Here is an 18,066-nt window from a genome sequence, read left to right on the forward strand (position 1 = left end):
ACGAGGCCTAATTATTCCTCACTCCTCACCAACCATCTTTGCTCTTCCTCATTCTTTCCTGACACCTGTGTCTCACCAGGACGTCTCTCATTCGCCCTTTCATCCGCCACTCTGATTTTCCCACCCCCGGGCTGTTTACGGCTCTCATTAAAAACTTTTCCCAGCGACGAGCCGCCCCCCTCCCCTCGCCGCCGCCCCCCATCCTCCTTGCCCACCCCCCCCCAACCCCCCCCCCCTCTGTCACCCACATATCTGATGCCGCACCTGTTTACGCGCCCGCTGCATCTCTCTCACGCGCCATCTTCATCTCACTCCAAGCTGTCAGTCAGCAAGTCACTGACCCCCCCCCCCCCCCACACACACACACACCGCCGCCCCACCGCTTCCACTGCCGGGAACATAAACATGCGCCCGATGTGAACCAGTTGCGCTCCATCTAACTCTCCTCTTTGAGGGGGGGGGGGGGCGACGATCCAGAGACTTGGGCGGCTGTGGTGGGAGATGTTGGCGGAAAAGCAGATAGGAAGAGGAAAAAAAAAAAAAAACAGTCTCCCCTCTCTCATCGCCAGCCAGTGGTCTCGCCGGAGTTCCCCTGAAACAAAGGAAGGAATAAAACTATTTTTAGAGCCTTTCATTTTTCATTACCATAATGATTTGGGCTTTGCCGGATCTTTTCATGTATATTTGACTGCGCTTGTGTGTTTGTGCGTGCGTGCGTGTGTGTGTGCGTTGTTTTTTCTCTTTGCCGCGCAACAGGGTGTGTTGCTGCTTTGCCGCACCGCCACTCTCCTCTCCCTACTCGGGGAGCCCAGAGGTTGGAAAAGAGCGCGCACGCTCGCACACCCGCACGCTGCAAATCAGTCACACTCATCCCCAGCCGTGCCTCCTGTCTATTTATTCCTCGATTCATCCGATTCTTTATTTATTTTACACGCTACTTCCTAATGCAAATAGGTTTGTCTGCTCCCTGCCGATCTGTGGGAGCAGCATGGGACCCAGAGTGTGTGTGTGTGTGTGTGTGTGTGTGTGTGTGTGTGTGTGTGTGTGTGTGTGTGTGTGTGTATTTGTGTGTATGTGGGCAAAGCAAGTGGATCAGTGTGCATATGGGAGGACGGGTGATAGTTTATGTGTGTGTGCGTGCGCCTCTCTCTCTGTCTGTGTGTGTGTGTGTGTGTGGGACTCAGTGAGTAATAGAGCCCAAGTCCTTATCTGTCACCAGAGAGCTGGCTGGCTCTCTCTCTGCTGTCAATCATGCAGCCCTAGAGACAAACACTCCGCTTCAAACACTATGAGAGGCACAGGAAGAGACGGAGAGGATGAGGGATGGCTGAGGTGTGGAGGGGGGGGGGGAGGTGTGGAGGGACCGGGGGAGCGATGGGGGTTGAAGGAGGGATGAGAGGGAGGAAAGGGGAAGAAAGGGGAAGGCGAGGAGTGTGTGTGTGTGTGTGTGTGTGTGTGTGTATGTGTGTGTGTGTGTGTGTGTGTGTGTGGGGGGGGGGGGGGTGAAGGAGGGGGGAGGGAGGGGGCGCAGGTGTGGAGGAGAGCGAAGGACAAAAAGGAGAGACGTCGCGATAAAAGCGAGGGAGGGGAAGGAGGGGCGGGTTCCAGCGCCTCTGTTGTGTGTTGCTCCGGCCCCGCAGGTAAATAGGTGGTGGTGGTGGATGTGGTAGAGGGTGGTGTGAGGGAGGGGGGGGGCTGAAGAACTTTGAAACACTTCACCTGCGTGAATTAGGCCGGCCCTCTTGAAAATACCCGGGCGGCTCTTTCAAACAGCCACTCGTCACAAAAGTAAAGTGGCGGAGAAGTGGCGAGGCGCGCGCACGGCGCCGGCGCGGCCCAGCACACGCCCACGCGCTGCCGGGCACGCACACACGCACACAAGCGCACGCCAACCCGCGCACGCCTGCCGAAGCTATCAGCGGTGAAATATTGTCATGACACACTTCAATATCCTGACGGGAGTGGAGAGGGTTTTTGATGACCTGCAGCCTTTTTTTCTTTCTGCCGTGCGCGCGTGCCTCCGCATGTGTGTGTGTGTATGTGTGTGTATGTATGTGTGTGTGTGTGTGTGTGTGTGTGTGTGTGTGTGTGTGTGTGTGCGTGCGCGTCTGTGCCAGTGATTGCACTGATGTGCGTCTGTTTGCGAGGCAGCCATCAGCCATCAGCCATCAGCCGTCCCCAGACCCCTTGTCTGTCCTACTTTCACAAACGCCCCCCGTCCCCCGTCCCCCCCCACCCCGCTCCCCTCCTCCCCCCTGATTGCTCGGACGCTGTGCTCGCTCGGCGTCCTAACTGTTGATTTTACCGCGGGGCTCCACAACCCCTGGGTCGAGCTGGGGACTGCTGCTGCAGCGCTTTTTCTTCCCCCCCACCCCCCACCACCTCTCCCTAAGCCCTTTAAAGCTGCCTTCACCCAGGAATGGGAGGAGGCGTTTGAGCGGAGAGGGGAGGACGGGGAGGACGGGGAGGAGGAGGGGGAGGAGGGTGGTGGTGGTGGTGTAGGAGGGGAAGGAGGAAAAAAAAAGAGCGAGGCAGCAGCAAAGGGTTTGAGCCCCAAATCGCTTCAAGATGCGTTCCACTGCGAGTCTGGGAGTCGGGTAGCGCCGCTCGCAGCCTTTGGGGTAACGGAACCAGAGCCAGGTTGCCATTTCAAATGGTGGATTAAGCCGCGCTGTAGAAAAAGAACTGGCGCCCCTTTTGGGGGACACACGCCGCGAAAGCAGCAGGTATCTCCTGGACGTCCGCACCTCACGGAGAGCTTCTCAGCTAGCCGCCCTAAAACGAAGCGCGGCCGAGATGTCGTTTCACGATCGGAAAAAAATACGAGGGGAAACCGAAAAAACAAAACCCCAATGTTACTGAAGGGAGCAGTTTTGCCGAAAGAATTTCCTCTTTGTTTTTTCTCTCTCGAACGCTAGATGAGATAGTCAAAAACCGCAGCCTCCGCTCTGCAGCAACGGGAAGTTCGGCGAGGGGCCTCGCGCGGCGCCTCGGTTCCGCAAGTCGTCGGTTGATGGAAAAACACGGAGTTTGGCTCCGTCCCAGGTTCAAACATTTGCTCGCCTGAACCCCGAAAGCCACACACGGAATATCTTGTTTGCTTAATCTGCATAAAAACCAAAATGCAAAAAAAACCCAAATAAATAAATGAAAAAATCCCAACTTGCAGTCATACACTGGGTTATTTGAATTCCTGCGTTGGCGCCAGTCGCCGGAAAACCTGACGGTGACAAGGAGACTGCAGGCGGTCGCTGCTCCAGCAGATTTTGTCAGCTTTAGACGAGCCAGACTGGCTCGTCCCCGTTACCTCCGGTCTTTATGCTAAGCTACAAGTTGCTCAGAAACAAAGATTATCTCACTGAAAGTTGGCTTCGAGCATTTACAGAGAGATTAACTTCTGGAAAAAAAAAAAAAAAAAAAAAACATCTGTCAAAGGTCCCTTCGTGTGTGAGGTTCACGTTCTTCCAGCATTTAGCGTCTTCAGCTCGTCTGTCCCTCGTATCTTCTTCCCCCTGCGCTGCTAAGACTTGCGAGTTTTAAAAGTCAACTTTTTATGACGTCACAGAGGACCGTGGTGTCCCTATTCAAACACATGGAACCTTCACTAAAGCAGGAAGCTGAAAGTGAGTGAGTGGAGCTGTGAACTGAGGACAGCATATCTTGTATATGTATTTTTATATTTATTTTTATATATATATTTTTGTACAGTCTTCTTCTGAATTTTCGTTGGGCAGATTTTTCCGCTCGAGGCCGAGATGAAAGTAAAGGCCAGTAAATGCCTTTAACGTGAGACCTTTTCAATTATGAACCACCCCCATTAACATATGAAAGTTTTCTCCCTGTCTGATGTTCCATGTGAGCGTCAGCCCACAAATTAAAGCCGAGAAAAAAAAAAAAAAAAAAATTTGCCGCTCTTATCTCTCGCCGCGCACTTCGTTCGCAAATAAACGCTCAATCTGGCCGCTGGGTTAAAAATAACAAACATGTGTCCCGGGAGCGTCTGCATTCTTTGTTGGTCCCCGGGGACCCCTTATGGATTACAGCCCCTCTCCTGACACCGTGGCCCGGCGGGGCTTAAGTCGAGTCGCCCGTAGCTAAAGTTTCAGACTCCTTGCACCTCCGCGGCCTCTGAAGAGCAAAGTTGAGCCCCCCACGCTCTCTCCCACTCGCACTTAGGCGAGGGAGAGATTTGCCCGGCCACATGTGGATGCACTCAGACGCTCGCATGGAGGCGGCCTCGGTAATGTAGGTGACCCACGCCAGGGCTGGTCAGACTCTCACCTCTCCTGTTCACTCCCCGAGGGACGACCTTGGGATGGCTTTGTGTGTGTGCGTGTGTGTGTGTGTGTTTGTGTGTCCGTTCACCGCTGCCTGCGTTACCAGTCTCTCTCTGCGGGGCCTCAGGGTGACCTAATTGAATTATCAAGGTGAATTGAAACTCAAAGACTTTTTCCTTCAACCCAATCGGACATAAACATGAGCTGTCACAGCGTGTGTGTGTGTCTATGTGTGTATGTGCGTGCGTGTGTGTCATCATGAGATACGCGTTAACATCTTTAAAGACCTCGGTGGGAGATTTAAGGAGGTCTGTGTCTGTTTTCTTTTTTTTTTGTGTGCTGTTTCCGTCTCAGGGGTGTCCTTCAGCATCCGCCGAGTAGTTCGTAGTCACTGTTGCACACACACACACACACACACACACACACACACACAGCTGTCAGGACCCGCAACGCTCATCACGGCACACTTCCAGTAGACCACCTTAATGGGGCCAATCCAGACTGCTGCAAATCATCCGGAGTACATGCTGAAAACGGTAAATGGTGGGTGCGGGGGGGGTGGAGGTGAGAGGAGAAGAGCCGCAGGAGCAAGGAGAGAGACTGCAATCGAAGACAGTTTGGGTGCAGGGACATAAAATAAAGAGGAGGAGCTGTAGCTGCAGTGCAGAGCATTGCTTTTCTTTTTTTTGGGCAAAAAATATATGATTGGGTGTTGCGTGTTGGCCCAGGGCAAGAGCATTACGCTGCATGGCTTTTATGGCTGCTGGTTAGAGAGCGTGTCATCATGTCGAGGCAGAACATTCTGACAGTGAATGACGGCGGCGATGGTGGAAGAAAAACACACACAAGGATAAAACAGTTCCTTTATCCTTCAAATTTAGTGCAATAGGAGGAACATCAATTAAATGCGTTTTTTCAGGCACCTCTTGTGGTGTGAGGTATTTGAAAGTCCGGCTTTTTTTGGAGTCGCCGTCCAAATCAGAAACTACGGCCTGAAGTTGGAACGATCTTGTCAACCCTGAGTTGCGACTTCCATCTGGCGTCCTCCTCCCAGTGTGCCACGTCTGTCTGCATGTTATTTATTAATCTTTGCTTTTCGCCTTCACGTGCGACACTAGCGCTCGCACGTGAAGGCACAAAAACTTAGTACATCTCCACAAACGTCGCCGGCTCCAGCGTGACATCATTCCGCGATTCGAATTTTGACCCCTGAGCCGATTGTAATTCACCCTCAGGCTCCTTTATTGCCTCCAAATAATGACTCTTCTATTTGACTTCATCATGATAGTCTCATAAAAGTTTTAATGAGCCTTTTTGAGGCACATGGTTTCGCTATTAGCCTTATTCAGTGTCCCATCCCAGAGACATGTGAGAAAATGAATCCCATGAGTGCTGCCAGATGCTGAACAGGAGCGATATGTGTTGGAATTAAGTCGGAGAGGGATTGCTCTCGAAAATAAATCACATACAAATATTAAAATAAATGAGCTTTTAACCAAGATGTAAAGAATTACCACCCATGTAAGGAAACTATTTAAAAGAAAATCTAAAAATAAATATGCAGAATAAATGATCACAGGGCTCCATATTATGAATTTGAAGGAATGTGTAATCACTGAAACATTTGTTCCTTCTAAAGTGACATTTTCCTGGCAAGCCGCTTAAACGGACGGGAAAAGATGTTTTGCATTATTCAGTTTCTCTGCAACTCCAGTGTTTTATTTTTCGAATCTGAATTCAGAGAAATGCTGAAGCTCAGTTGACGAGAGGGGGGTGAGATGGAATAAAAGCAGCGTAGATGGGTGAAAACAAAAAAGAGAGAGAGAGAGAGAGGAGGACGGCGTAGACGGCAATGAGAGCGGCGTCTGGAGTTCACTTCCAGCAAATGTTTGGAGGAGTCTAAGAAGCCGCGAACAAAAGCTCCTCGGCGGAAACGCAGGAGCGCAGACGTGAAGGAAAAAGAAAAAAAAAAAGAAGGAAAAAAAAAGACACAGGAACGTTGAGGCAAATGACAAAAAAGGTGGGGGTGGGGGTGGGGTTGCGGGGTGGAGATGTTGTTTCCTTGAGAAAAGTTTTCTGTCGACCTGAATATGGCTGCATTGTTCGCCTGCGTGCAGGTGAGGAGTAGGTGCAGAGGGCGGGGAGGTGCAGAGGGGGAGGAGGTGCAGAGGGGAGGAGGTGCAGAGGGGGAGGAGGTGCAGAGGGGGAGGAGGTGCAGAGGGGGGGAGGTGCAGCCGCTAGGCGCAGCTCTGCCCTCAGCCACAGGTTTCAGCCCGATGCGATTCGCTCGTCTGCGGCATTGTGTCAGAGGGAGTGTGTGAAACACTGCGGGGCTGCCGCAGCCAGGGGGATGACGGCTGTGTGTGTGTGTGTGTGTGTGTGTGTGTGTGTGTGTGTGAGAATGTGTTAAATGTCAAGGCCTACAGTGTGCCTCCATCCCATGTTTCCGTGGCTGAGGGAGGTGGGCGTGACATGAACTGGATGTGACACCGACGCTGCAGCGTTGTGGGATGCAACTGTGTGTGTGTGTGTGTGTGTGTGTGTGTGTGTGTGTGTGTGTGTGTGTGTGTGTGTGTGTGTGTGTGTGTGTGTGTGTGTGAACGCGCGTCTCTTTCATGACAAGGGCACGGTTACCTTGCAGGGTCCCACGATGCCGACTAACTATTCAAACATCGTGCATCCTAACCTGCTGACTGCTGCCACCTCCTCCTCCTCCTCTCTCTCTCTCTCTCTCTCTGTCTCTCTCTCCCTCTCTCCCTCTCTCTCTCTCTCTCTGTTCCTTCATTATCAATGTCTCTCTACCATTCCCTTTGTCACCCACACCACCACTGCCGCCGCCACCATATGGAAGCCATTACCTCCGTTGTCATTTCTCGGCACCCGCATTCCTGAGGGCTTTCGGGGTGCTGTTCCGCTGCTGGCCTCCCGTCTCCGTGTCCACGCTGGAAAAAAAAATCTGCACTTATTTTTCCGATCAGGGTCGATTTATTTGAAAAAAGATTTTGCCACTGTGAACAAACGCATGAACAAACCATAGCGAACCAGAGTGGCGTTGCTGTTTGAACTCCTCCGTGATTGGGTGGGTGGCTCTCCCTCACTCTAGATTACAGGACTTACAGGAAGAAATAATGATGAGTTTGTTGTTGAGACAATGTAAATTTGACATTTTATAGCCATTTTTCACGATTTAAACGCTCCATGTTGTCAATTTCAGCTTTCTATTGTCATTACAAAAAAGTGCCTTTGCATTTTTTATAGCTGGATTAATTATAGTGAAGATAAATAGTTTGTGTTTCGTTCGAGGATAACAAATATTAATATTTCTTGCAAGAGTGAGTCCACTCTGCTTCATGACTTTTCCCTGACACTGCAGCTTGTGTTAAGAAAGAAGTGGGGCCATCAGAAAGCATGCTGATTTACCATTGGGATGCTACTAAATTACACATTGGACCGTTGAATTTGGCCGTCTGGAGTTTACTGGAAGCAATGTGTGGTCAAACGATTCAATTTGAATTCAGTCATTGAGCATTTGATTCATTTTCCCTCTGAGTTGCTTCTTGTTCTCTGAGTGCAGAGAGAGAGAGAACAGCTCCTCACTCATAGTCATTTGGTCGGAACAAGGAATATTGATTTGGAGCGTTCTGCAGCGTGTGATGTTTGGCAGTCCTCCTCCGTCAAATGCTAATATTCCTTATGTTTATTGCATCGACGCACCGACCGACACGTGTGCGCAACAGAAATTCCCACGGAAAGTTTCAGGATTTTCCCCTCGAATTTGAAATGAAGTGCTGTGGGTTGGAGCTGGGAGCGCACGCTCAGACTCTCAAAAGGTTAAGCTGGTCTAGCGATTTTAAAAGCGTCGATAGTTCTTTGTTTACGTGTCAGCGGGCGTAAATATGGGAATAATTTAAAGTTCTTGGATGGGAATAAAGTTCTGTTTCCGCCTGCGAAGGTCCGTCTTGCTGTTTTCTCCATGGCAGAAACACCACAGTGAGGTGTTTTGGCCTCCTTCCCTTCTACAGAGACTCAAACTCTCATCAATTTAAATTACGGCAGCCCAACTCCCCCCCTGCCCCCCCCCCCGCCAGCCTCCACCCACCAAACCCCCTCCTCTGTCTCCGGCTGTCTCTCCTACAAATGTATCTCTATCTCTCTGCAGCTCCACACACACAGTCAAAGACCACTTTCTCCAGGGTATATGGTTCTTTAATGAAGACAGTAATAATGATTATGGATGTTTTAAAGCGCTCCCTCCGTCTGCCCCGTGGAGGCGGGCACTGCTGCGTGCGCGTCGCGGCGCTCCGCCCGGACGACGCTGCGTTTCAAACAAGGACAAGCATTGATTATTAATTCCAGGAACAGTTTAAGAGGACGGGATATGACAGGAATTGCATCATTTCCATTCATGTCAAGGCCGAGCACGGACTGAAGGCTCTTTTATGGACTTTTAATGAGCAATCCGCTGCTCTCAGATGGATTATATGACGGAAATTTCTCAAGAAATTTTTGTTTCAGTGATTTTTCATGAAATGGCCTTGAACGCCGATACAAACACGAATGATAATAGCAATTTTGTTGACGCAAGCCTATGAGGTCATCGCACACAATGGGCTTTAAATGTGCTAGGAAAGTGAAAGGGGGAAAAAAATATATTTTTCTTTCGATTACAGAGCCAATCGGAGAAAAGGTCAAGATTTGAAAAAGACACAGCATAGCTGCGATTGAAAAGTCCTGCCGTCTTTTCTGCCTGCTGCTTTCTCCCACTGGCAGTTGGTGAAAGGTGTGCAGTGCTGCTGCAGGTCGGGTCCACATCCACAGAGCCGCCGCTCCAAAGACAGATTGCGCATTAGTTGAATTCATGTTTTATGTTCTCCCGAGCACATGTTTTACATTATACATACATATACGTATATATCTACTGTGTCTGGGTATGGGAATGGGGTAGTGATTGCTCCAGTGGAAAACGATAGCCGCTGCAGTCACTCTGTGTGTGGGTGCAAAAAAAAAATTAAAAAAAATACCCTGTGATTCAATCCGGTGCTGCTGAGGTTTGGAATAATATTTTTCCAAACGGTGTCAGCTGAGTGTGAGGATGGTTTTAGAATTCCAAATCTCCTGAATCATTTTCTTCAGACGAAAGGCATCTTTATAAAAAAAAAAAAAAAAAAAAAAGAGGGCTTAAAGGTCTGAAAGGGAAAAGATTAAAGCAAATGAACATGCGTCAGAATAAAGATAATTATGGTGCAGGATTGGCCTCGTAAGCGAGGTTATAAAGATTCCACACAGGCTTAAATGACATGCTCGAAATGCACATTTTCTGCTCTGTGTGTGTGCGTGCGCGTGCGCGTGCATGTGTGTGGGAGTGCGTTTGCTCATTGTGGCATTCTTTGGAAAGAACCACTCCGGCAAATGAGACCCAGTGGATTTATTTTCGACAGCTACTAGATGGCCTGCAGGTGTTGCAGCTCAGCGTGAGTGCGGCGCGGTGCGAGCGCCTGGCGTGCACGCCGCTCCCGCACTTTTCCTCGCCGTGGCCTATCCGTTTTGGCCGCGCTTTAGTCTGCACCCCCCCCACCAACCACCGCACCCCCCGTCGCGAGTCTGACAGTGTGTGTACATTATAAAAGGAGGAGGGCGGTGAAGGAGGGAGGGGGCGGGGCCGTGTGTGTGCGCTGCCGGACGAGTGCGGACAGCTTTATGCGGTCTGACCGCCGTAAATCCCCCCCGCCCACCCCCACCACCCCGCCCACAGGAGCAAACACCGCCGCCGTTTATTATTCCCTAATAGCTGCCGGACCTCTGGGCCGCCCCCCCACTCCTGGCCCGGATGGAGCAAGGCTCAAGGACGACCGCCGCCACAAGAGGAGGTCAAAGTTGGTAGTTTGGAGTAAATCCAAAACTCCTCTGCAATTTCACTGTTGTTAGTTTGGAGTAAACTCTGTTGTCTGCGCAGCTTCTTGTGCTTCTTATTTTGGCATCCACGTCCTTCTCTCCCTCCGTCCGAAGGACTCTTGCCTTTGCAATTGTGCCCCACACACACACACACACACACACACACTCCCTCCACACTCTGGCGTTCACACCGGCGTACGCTCTCACCCACACACGGCCCCCCTTGTCTCCACCCTGCCGGCTGCACCTGTGCGCCCGGCCTTGGGCCGCACGAGGCTCGGGTTGCCGCTGTGGAATCTTGGAAATGTTGGAGCTGTCTGATACGCAGGTACAACGGTGGACGACATGAGGACGGACGAGTGGGGAGGACAAACACACACTCGTGCGTGAGCTCAGATGTACAGGCCTGTGTAACCCCCCCGCCCCCCGGCCTGCCCTGACTTGGCTTCCATTTTTTTTTTGATATTTTTCTTTTCTGGAGTCTAATAAAGAGGATTATTTTTTCCAGAGGGCTAACTATGTAGCTTGTTGAAGACAACAAGCTACATAGTTAGCCCTCCGTTCACAGCCTCCAGCTAAAAAGCTTGTTAGCTTTTGGCTAAAGCCGATGCATTGGTGGACCATCCGCCTTTCTAAAAAGGGGGACGAACACAAAGCAGCTGTGAGTTTGTCGGAAGGAACGGACTATAAGTGCAAACCTGGGAGAGGTGTTAGTGCACTCTGTGACATCATGAACATGTGTGGACTTTCCACTGATGAGCTAAAGACAAGTTACAGTTCAAGAACAGTACATTTTTTTGGAAGTATGAGACTGGATTTCAAACAAACGGCACTTCAGACAAGAAAAACAAAGCTGCATCTGGTAATAAATGCATCGGGAGTGGGAGAAAGCGGGGTGAGGGAGGGACAGCTCGGGGGAGGATGACAAGGAGGAGGTGCGAGGGGTCGGGGGGGGAGGTCAGTGGGAACGACACTCAAGTCCTGTCAGCTCAGCTCGGGGGGTCGCGGCGCTGCGACGCTCGGGTTGAGAAAATGATGTTTGCGCCCTCATAAAAGAGAGACCCCCCCCCCCCCACACACACACACATATACACACAACCCCCACCCCCCCACCCCCCTTCATGCATATCACCCCTGCCCCCTCCTGCTCCAAGCCCCGCCCCCCCTGTCCTCCCCAACGCAGTGTTTCAAAGTGTGGCCACATGAATGCCTCCATTGTTGATGCCTGAGAAAATAAAAAGGGGAGGAGGGGTGGAGCGGGGGGGAAGAAGAGTGGACAGCAAAGGGGATGAGAGAGGAGGGGGGGGGCAGCCCAGACTCTCGGAGACAGAGTGAAAGAGTGTCTTTCTCAGTGTGGGCCGGCGAATGTAATGTTGCTCAGGGCTGCGTCTGAATGGGATGATTTATTTAGACGCGGTCGCAGATGAACTCCGTAAGAAGCCGGCGTTGCGCTGCAGTCTCCCCACCCCTGCTGCTTGTCCTGCCTGCGACAATGACTTTTCAACAACGCTTCTGACGGTGCATTTGAAACGGCCGGCGACGCACAACTCCAGTCGTCCCACTCAATGTCTGGGAGCAGCCCGGCTCCGCCTCGAAAACTGAGGAGACAAACCCAGAGGAGAGAAAGTCACATCGCTCCTGTTTCAACTCAGAAATGTTGCCAGCCTCCGACAGACAAGTCTTTATTCCTCATGTATTCCGCAAGCAATCAGCTTCCTTTGTGGATCAGGAGGCGGGAGGAGTGAGAGAAAGTCTCTGAAAACCAGCAAGAAGGAAAAAAAAAAAAAACGACCAAAGGTTGTAAACAGCGGCTACTGCTACTGCTGAAGGGGCTAGCAGAGATGCTACTATAGCTACAGCTTTATCAGAACTGCATGATATTTTATGTTTTTTTTTTTTTTTTTTGCTTTGCTTTGCTCTTGCCTGGAATTGGCAGGAATTTCGTTCAACTTATCAGCTCGCCACAGGGCATCATGCGAACCAACAGGAAGCAGCTGGTCTGAGTCTCCTGGCTCCTAATAATAAATCTGCATGGTTGCGCTTGACTGACGGCTCCTCCAATCACCTCCCAAGTTCTGCCGCCCTTTCACAATGCCCTCCGTGGGCTCCTTTCCAAATGGATATGTGAGATAAATCCACGGGGGCTTCCGGAGAGCTTTCTACTCGGTGTGCCAGGGAGGAGGGTGCAAATTCTGAGATAAACAGACGCTATTTCTTCCCTCTTCCACATCACACTGTCAGATTGCCTCTCCTTTCCTCTTCCGTCCCATTTGAGGTGTGGACTCACGCTATCATTGGCTCAAACACACCTGGTTAACCCAGGTTAACTCACGTCGTGACACTCTCCCACAACGTGGCGCCTATCAGAAAATTGAACTGAACGGCAACTCAACTCAACTCCTCCCTCCTGCTCTTCTTCTTCTTCGTCTTCTTCTTCTTCTGTCCTCTCCCCCTGCAGTATTTCCCCCTCTTAGTCTCTTTTCTTCTTCCTCTCCGCATGTTCACCACATATCTTTGTTGTTGCCACATACCTCGCCTGACATGCTCGCTATTTTTTTCCCACTCGGCTCCCTCCCTCCATCTCTCCCTCGCCCTCTCCCTCTTTCACTCCACAGATTTCTCCTTCTATCTTCCTCTCTTTTCTGGAGCGACGCACCTGCCCCGTGGCATTTTGCTTCAACACTTGCACCACTGTGTGTGTGTGTGTGTGTGTGTTTATGTGTGTGCGCGCATACTGCCATTCTGCTGTGCAGCTCGACTGTGACTCAGGGTTCCGTCAGATACCGCTCACAGGATTCATCACACAGGAAGTTAAAGGTGCTTGTTTTTAAAAGAGCAGTGTGTGTGTGTGTGTGTGTGTGTGTGTGTGTGTGTGTTTTTCAGTGCTCACATTTAGGAAAGCCTGCGTGTATGGATGTGGGTGGATATGTTTGGGCAAACCTTTTGTGTGTCGCAGGAGGGCATTTGTAAGGGCGTGTGTGTGTGCGTGCGTGCGTCTGCGCTGAATAGATTTCTCTGCTGAGGCTTTGCAGCACAAGCCTCAGGAACCGCCACCACCACCACCATGTTTATATTTCATACTCTATAAATGGTGTGAGTGCATGCGCTCCCCTCTTTGGGGCTGACAGCGAGGTGAGATATGGGTGTGTGTTTGTGTGAATGCGGCTGCTGTGTACGCGTTGAGTGAAGCTGAGTGCCTCTCCAGACTAAGTATCGCCTGATAACCCCTGGTGACCCTGGTAATGAGAAGTGGAACAGTGGCTTCCCAGAAGGCCCCTGGGCCCGCCACAGCTAAAGCTCCTCCACCTCTCAGGCTGAATTTTGAAGTTCCCCCTCTGGTGAGCGCCGGCAGCCAAACCGGGCCGACGGATAAGACTTTCAACTCAATTTACAGCAGGTGTAAGGCCGCTAGCCAGCAGAGCGAGTAGGCAGGAGTAGCCCTCATGGAAAACGGGATGTTGTCAGAGAGATCAAGTGAAAAAAAAAAGAACACAAACTGTCCTGTGACTTCTGTCTGAGTTACTGCTGCTATGTCTGAGAGCGGCATGAAGCTGTTTTATTGTTAAACCAGTTGTCATGCCAGGCTTTATTAGGTTTTTTCCATGCTGGAATGCTAAGAAGCCAAAACAAGATGTCTGCCAATGGCGTTAAAGGGCCAGTGTGTACATTAAGCAGCCTTTAGTTGTATAAAAGCATATTTCTACAGAACCCAGTTTCTGTTGAATTGAAAGAAATCTTCAGACTGTGTGAAACACACTGGGCATTTCATGAGCAGTAGCACAGCAGCCTTGGAGTTTCTTCAGCATTGCCAGTGTGAGAGTGTTCGCACTTCAAGTCAAAGCAGCAAAATGTCATCAGTTTGCGGAAGAGTGATTTCTTGAGCATGCACAAACTCTCTTAAGACAAATCCTATGAAACTGCATTATGGGAAATGTAGGGTCCAAGTGAATAAAAGTTAGGCTGAGTCAGCACTCATTTGCTCTTTTTTTCTTGGAGTCAACCAGTTTTAATTTGCAGAAGCACGGGCAATGATTAACACGTACTAAGAGAATACCAGAGTCATTACAATTAGAAATAATCGAGGCTCATTTTGTCGCAATTCAGTGTGGTAAATAATTAATTGGCCCGAATCGGCTTCATGGGGTCCGCCTAACAGAAATAGGAAAATCAAAGCGTAATATGTGAGATTACCAGCTTCTTTTGTTCAAGGCGTACATTTGTGCAGCGGAATTCTCATTCTCTCTCCTGCTCTGATGCTTTGTTTATTTTTTAATAGCCAAAGAGTTGTGTGGCTGCGGAACAGAGAGAATAATTAAACAGGTTTGAGTGCTGTTGACTCCCAAGCATTCATGCGGATTCGGTGGAAACAGATACAACGCCTGACTCACGGCTAACGGAAATACAGGCTTCTTAACATTACAGGCGCTTCTCTTCCTCCCACTTCCACTTCAAAGTGTCACTTGAAATTCCGCGAGTGTGTTAACAGCAGTGGAGACCCAGCAAATCTCCACCTCATTTTTATCTTTTGCTACTCGAAACACTTCCCCTCGCTCTGCCTCGTGGTGACATTCCTTTTAACCTGAGATAAAGTCGTTATGGCGACTATTTTTCTGTTTCCCACTGTTTGCAGGCACACTTTCACGGAATGTTAAAGAATGTTAGGCCTCGGAGCTGTTGATGAATCATAGCGTTAGCCTTATCAGCGGTCGATGGATGGCTGAGTCCAGCTTCTTTTTTGAGTTTTTGTCCTGGAAAAACTGCTGCTGCGCCAAGCCCGCCAACTCACTGCGCTACACTGTTGTGTCTGAGTCTTACTGGGATGTAACAAATAAGTTCCACCAAAACGTGTTGGCATGGGCCCCACCGAAACCATTTCAGAACATGAAAACTGTATGATGTCAGTGGTTTTCGCTGGAAGCCCCGACGAGGCTGACAGCGAACCGTTTGCGAGCTTTTGCTCTTCAAGTGCCTTGAAGAGTTGCATTTGCTTCCCTCGAGGCGACAAGTAGCGACGAGTGTCCAACTCTCGCTTTCAGGGTAAACCAACAGCACATGTGAGTGACAGGCTGACGTTTAAACAGCAAATTTGCAAACAAATTAGCCGCTCATGGCTTTGATTGGGCGCGGCGGCTCGGTGGTTTTCTGTGTTTTACCCATCCAATGCTGACGTGTCTCAGTTCTCACGTCCAAACACGTGGCGACTCAAAGTGCGTAAATGAGTCCCAGGAGATCATTTCTATTGAGTTCAGAATTATTCATGCATATACATTAAAACTTGCTTTGGTTTGCTTGCCAGTGTCTACCTTTTCAACCACTCCATGCGTTCACTGTCTGGCAGTCGTCCTGCTGAAATCCTGTTTCGTTTTCGTTTTACATGTCCGGAAGTCTGGAAATGGAAACAACTTTTCCAATCATTGACTTGGAAAACTTGTGATTTGTTCTCTGTAAAGGAAGCTTGAAACAATCAAAGAGTGAAGCACAGTGGTAATGCATTCATCTGTCGCTCAATCAACACCCAGGACACTAGACTGCAAAAAACTTTATTGGTAGACTGTTTTCTCTGTTCTGACTCTGTGTGTTCCTTTTCTCCCAGGTTCAGGGACGACAAGGGCTACGTTCTGTACCCTCAGATCGGGGACCGGCTGGACCTCATCTGCCCTCCGCTGGACACGGCCCGGTCCACGCCGGATTATGAGTTCTACAAGCTCTACCTTGTGTCGTCGCGGGAGCAGGCGGACCGCTGCGAGGTGAACGGGCCGCCCAACATCGTGCTGACCTGTGACGAGCCCACCCGCGAGCGCCGCTTCACCATCAAGTTCCAGGAGTTCTCGCCAAACCTCTGGGGCCACGAGTTCAAGAGCATGCACGACTACTACATCATCGGTGAGTCCGGGAGGGGCATGCAGGAGTGTGTGTGTGTGTGTGTGTGTGTGTGTGTGTGTGTGTCTGTGTGTGTGTGTGTGCTGAGGGGTGATAAGGAGGGTTGTTATTATTACATGGTTGATTTCTGATTATGCCGGAGCGTGTTTGTTTATTTCTATGATAGCGATGATTGGGCAGGCATATTGGGAGTAATTAGGTTTGAGAATGGTGTGTAATGTGGCCCCCTGTTGAATACACATTAGGACACACAGTGCTTAAAAAAATATGACCACAAAGAGGCTTTAGTCAGTCGTAAATTTCACAGGATCTTTTTTTTTTTTTTTTTTTTTTTTTTTTTTTTTTAAGCAAAAAAAAACAACAACAACAACAAGCTAAAGCAAAACACCAAACTGACCTTGATTTGACTGGTGGTAACTTGGCTAACTTTTAATTAACTGGGCTTGGTTCAGATTCATCAGATCTGTCCTGGAAACATCTTGCCACTCAGTGATAGTTTGTCCCTGGATTTGTCCTTCTTGTGCTGGATGTTTTTTTTTTTTTGTGCTGACTGGAGCGTGGTCACGTTTGAAAACAGGATTTTGTGTGTGTGTGTGTGTGTGTGTGTGTGTGTGTGTGTGTGTGTCATTGCAGCGTCTTTGTCCCGCCAGCCCGGCCGCGCTGGCCCCAGGGCCTGTTTATTGTTACTGCCAGCCCGGCGTTGACCGCAAATGGCGAGGCGCAGTTTGTTTTGGTTTAATCGGACGGGTTTGTTTGGAGTCGGAGCTGTGCGACGACCTGATGAGGTCATCGGCGTGAGCCTGGGCCAAGCGTTTGCATCGGCTGGAACAATCTGCAACCAGAGGTCGCGTCAACCGAAACCTGCGGGTTTGTTTTTTTAAAGTAAGAGGCCGAGAGCGTTTGGCGCTCGCAGTCGGGGCTTTGCGCGAAAAAAAAAAAAAGAAAAAAAAAGGGGGGGGCACAGACGCGCTCGTTCCGGAGTGCATTCGCTCATTTTTCCAATACAAACAACGCGGCAGTGCGAAAACACCTCGGGGGTGAGAGAGCGAGCCGGGCAGACAAAGAGAGAGAGAGAGAGAGAGAGACCCTGTTCGATTCCCACAGCTCTCCTCCCACGCACCTGCAACCTCTACTCACTCAGGTGTGCAAATGCTCTTTTTGCTCTTTTCATCCTCGGGTACAAAAAAAAAATAAAAAAAACTTTGAAAAAAAAAAATATTCCAAAAAAAGACGGAGCGAGCAGAGACATGAAGAGGAGGAAGTCGCCGAGAGAAACAGGATGTCAGATCTCCAGAAGGCTGTGAAGTCCCCCATGTCTCTTTGTGTTGAGGTATTTGTTCCCCTGGTTTCAGGTGCGTTCGCCTGTTTCAGCCTTGAAGTTCTGCACATATTTCTCCCGCTTTGTTATCACCACGCAAGTATGCCGCCCAGATTAGATGTGTCGGGGTGAGGCAGGATGAAGCGCCAGCCGCGTTTGCCGCCACCGACGCGCGTGTCCCCGTGCCTCGCGACCGCGCAATGCTGGACTGGAGATTCAATTTAATGAGTTGAAATTCAATTCAAAATTTCTTTTTTTGACGAGCAGATGTTGGGCAGCGGAACCCAAACAGTGTTGCCGAGTGCTCTTGCGAGACACTGGCGGAGCGAGCATGAAACTCCTTTGAAGTCGGCCGACGAAAGACTTTGCGAGACAAATACACAGTTGGGTGAAGCTGTAAATATTTGACCTTTGCCGATTTTGAAGTTGTCGGTATTTAGAATTGTTTTTCTTTGCGCGCGCGGCCCAGAATTCTGCCTGAAATTTTGCCTTTGACTCAAAGTGGAAAAAATCTGCAAGTTGGCCTCAATTTTTAGGAAGGCTTCAGAAGAACGCAGCCATTTTGGTATCGTATCACGCAATGGTTTTAACAGTAACCCACTGCGATGCCCTCGCTGGCGGGTGAAGACAAGTCCGCAATTCTTTTGTATGATCCACTTTTCAGAAAGTGTGTTTACTAAAATACACAGTTTTGGGAAA

The 18,066-nt window shown here is 49.9% G+C and overlaps 1 protein-coding gene across 1 annotated transcript in view; it reads left to right on the forward strand.

Annotated features, from left to right (window-relative positions):
* The window catches only part of efnb3b (ephrin-B3b), an 87,589-nt gene that overhangs the window by 26,343 nt on the left and 43,180 nt on the right, over positions 1 to 18,066 (forward strand). Inside the window, exon 2 of the mRNA XM_076034056.1 lies at positions 15,763 to 16,052. Within this exon, the coding sequence (XP_075890171.1) occupies positions 15,763 to 16,052 (290 nt within the window). The remainder of the gene's footprint in view (positions 1 to 15,762; positions 16,053 to 18,066) is intronic.

Source organism: Nelusetta ayraudi, unplaced genomic scaffold (assembly GCF_046127955.1).
Source record: "Nelusetta ayraudi isolate G7.1 ecotype Tasmania unplaced genomic scaffold, CSIRO-AGI_Nayr_v1 ptg000042l, whole genome shotgun sequence".
Taxonomy (NCBI): Eukaryota; Metazoa; Chordata; class Actinopteri; order Tetraodontiformes; family Monacanthidae; genus Nelusetta; species Nelusetta ayraudi.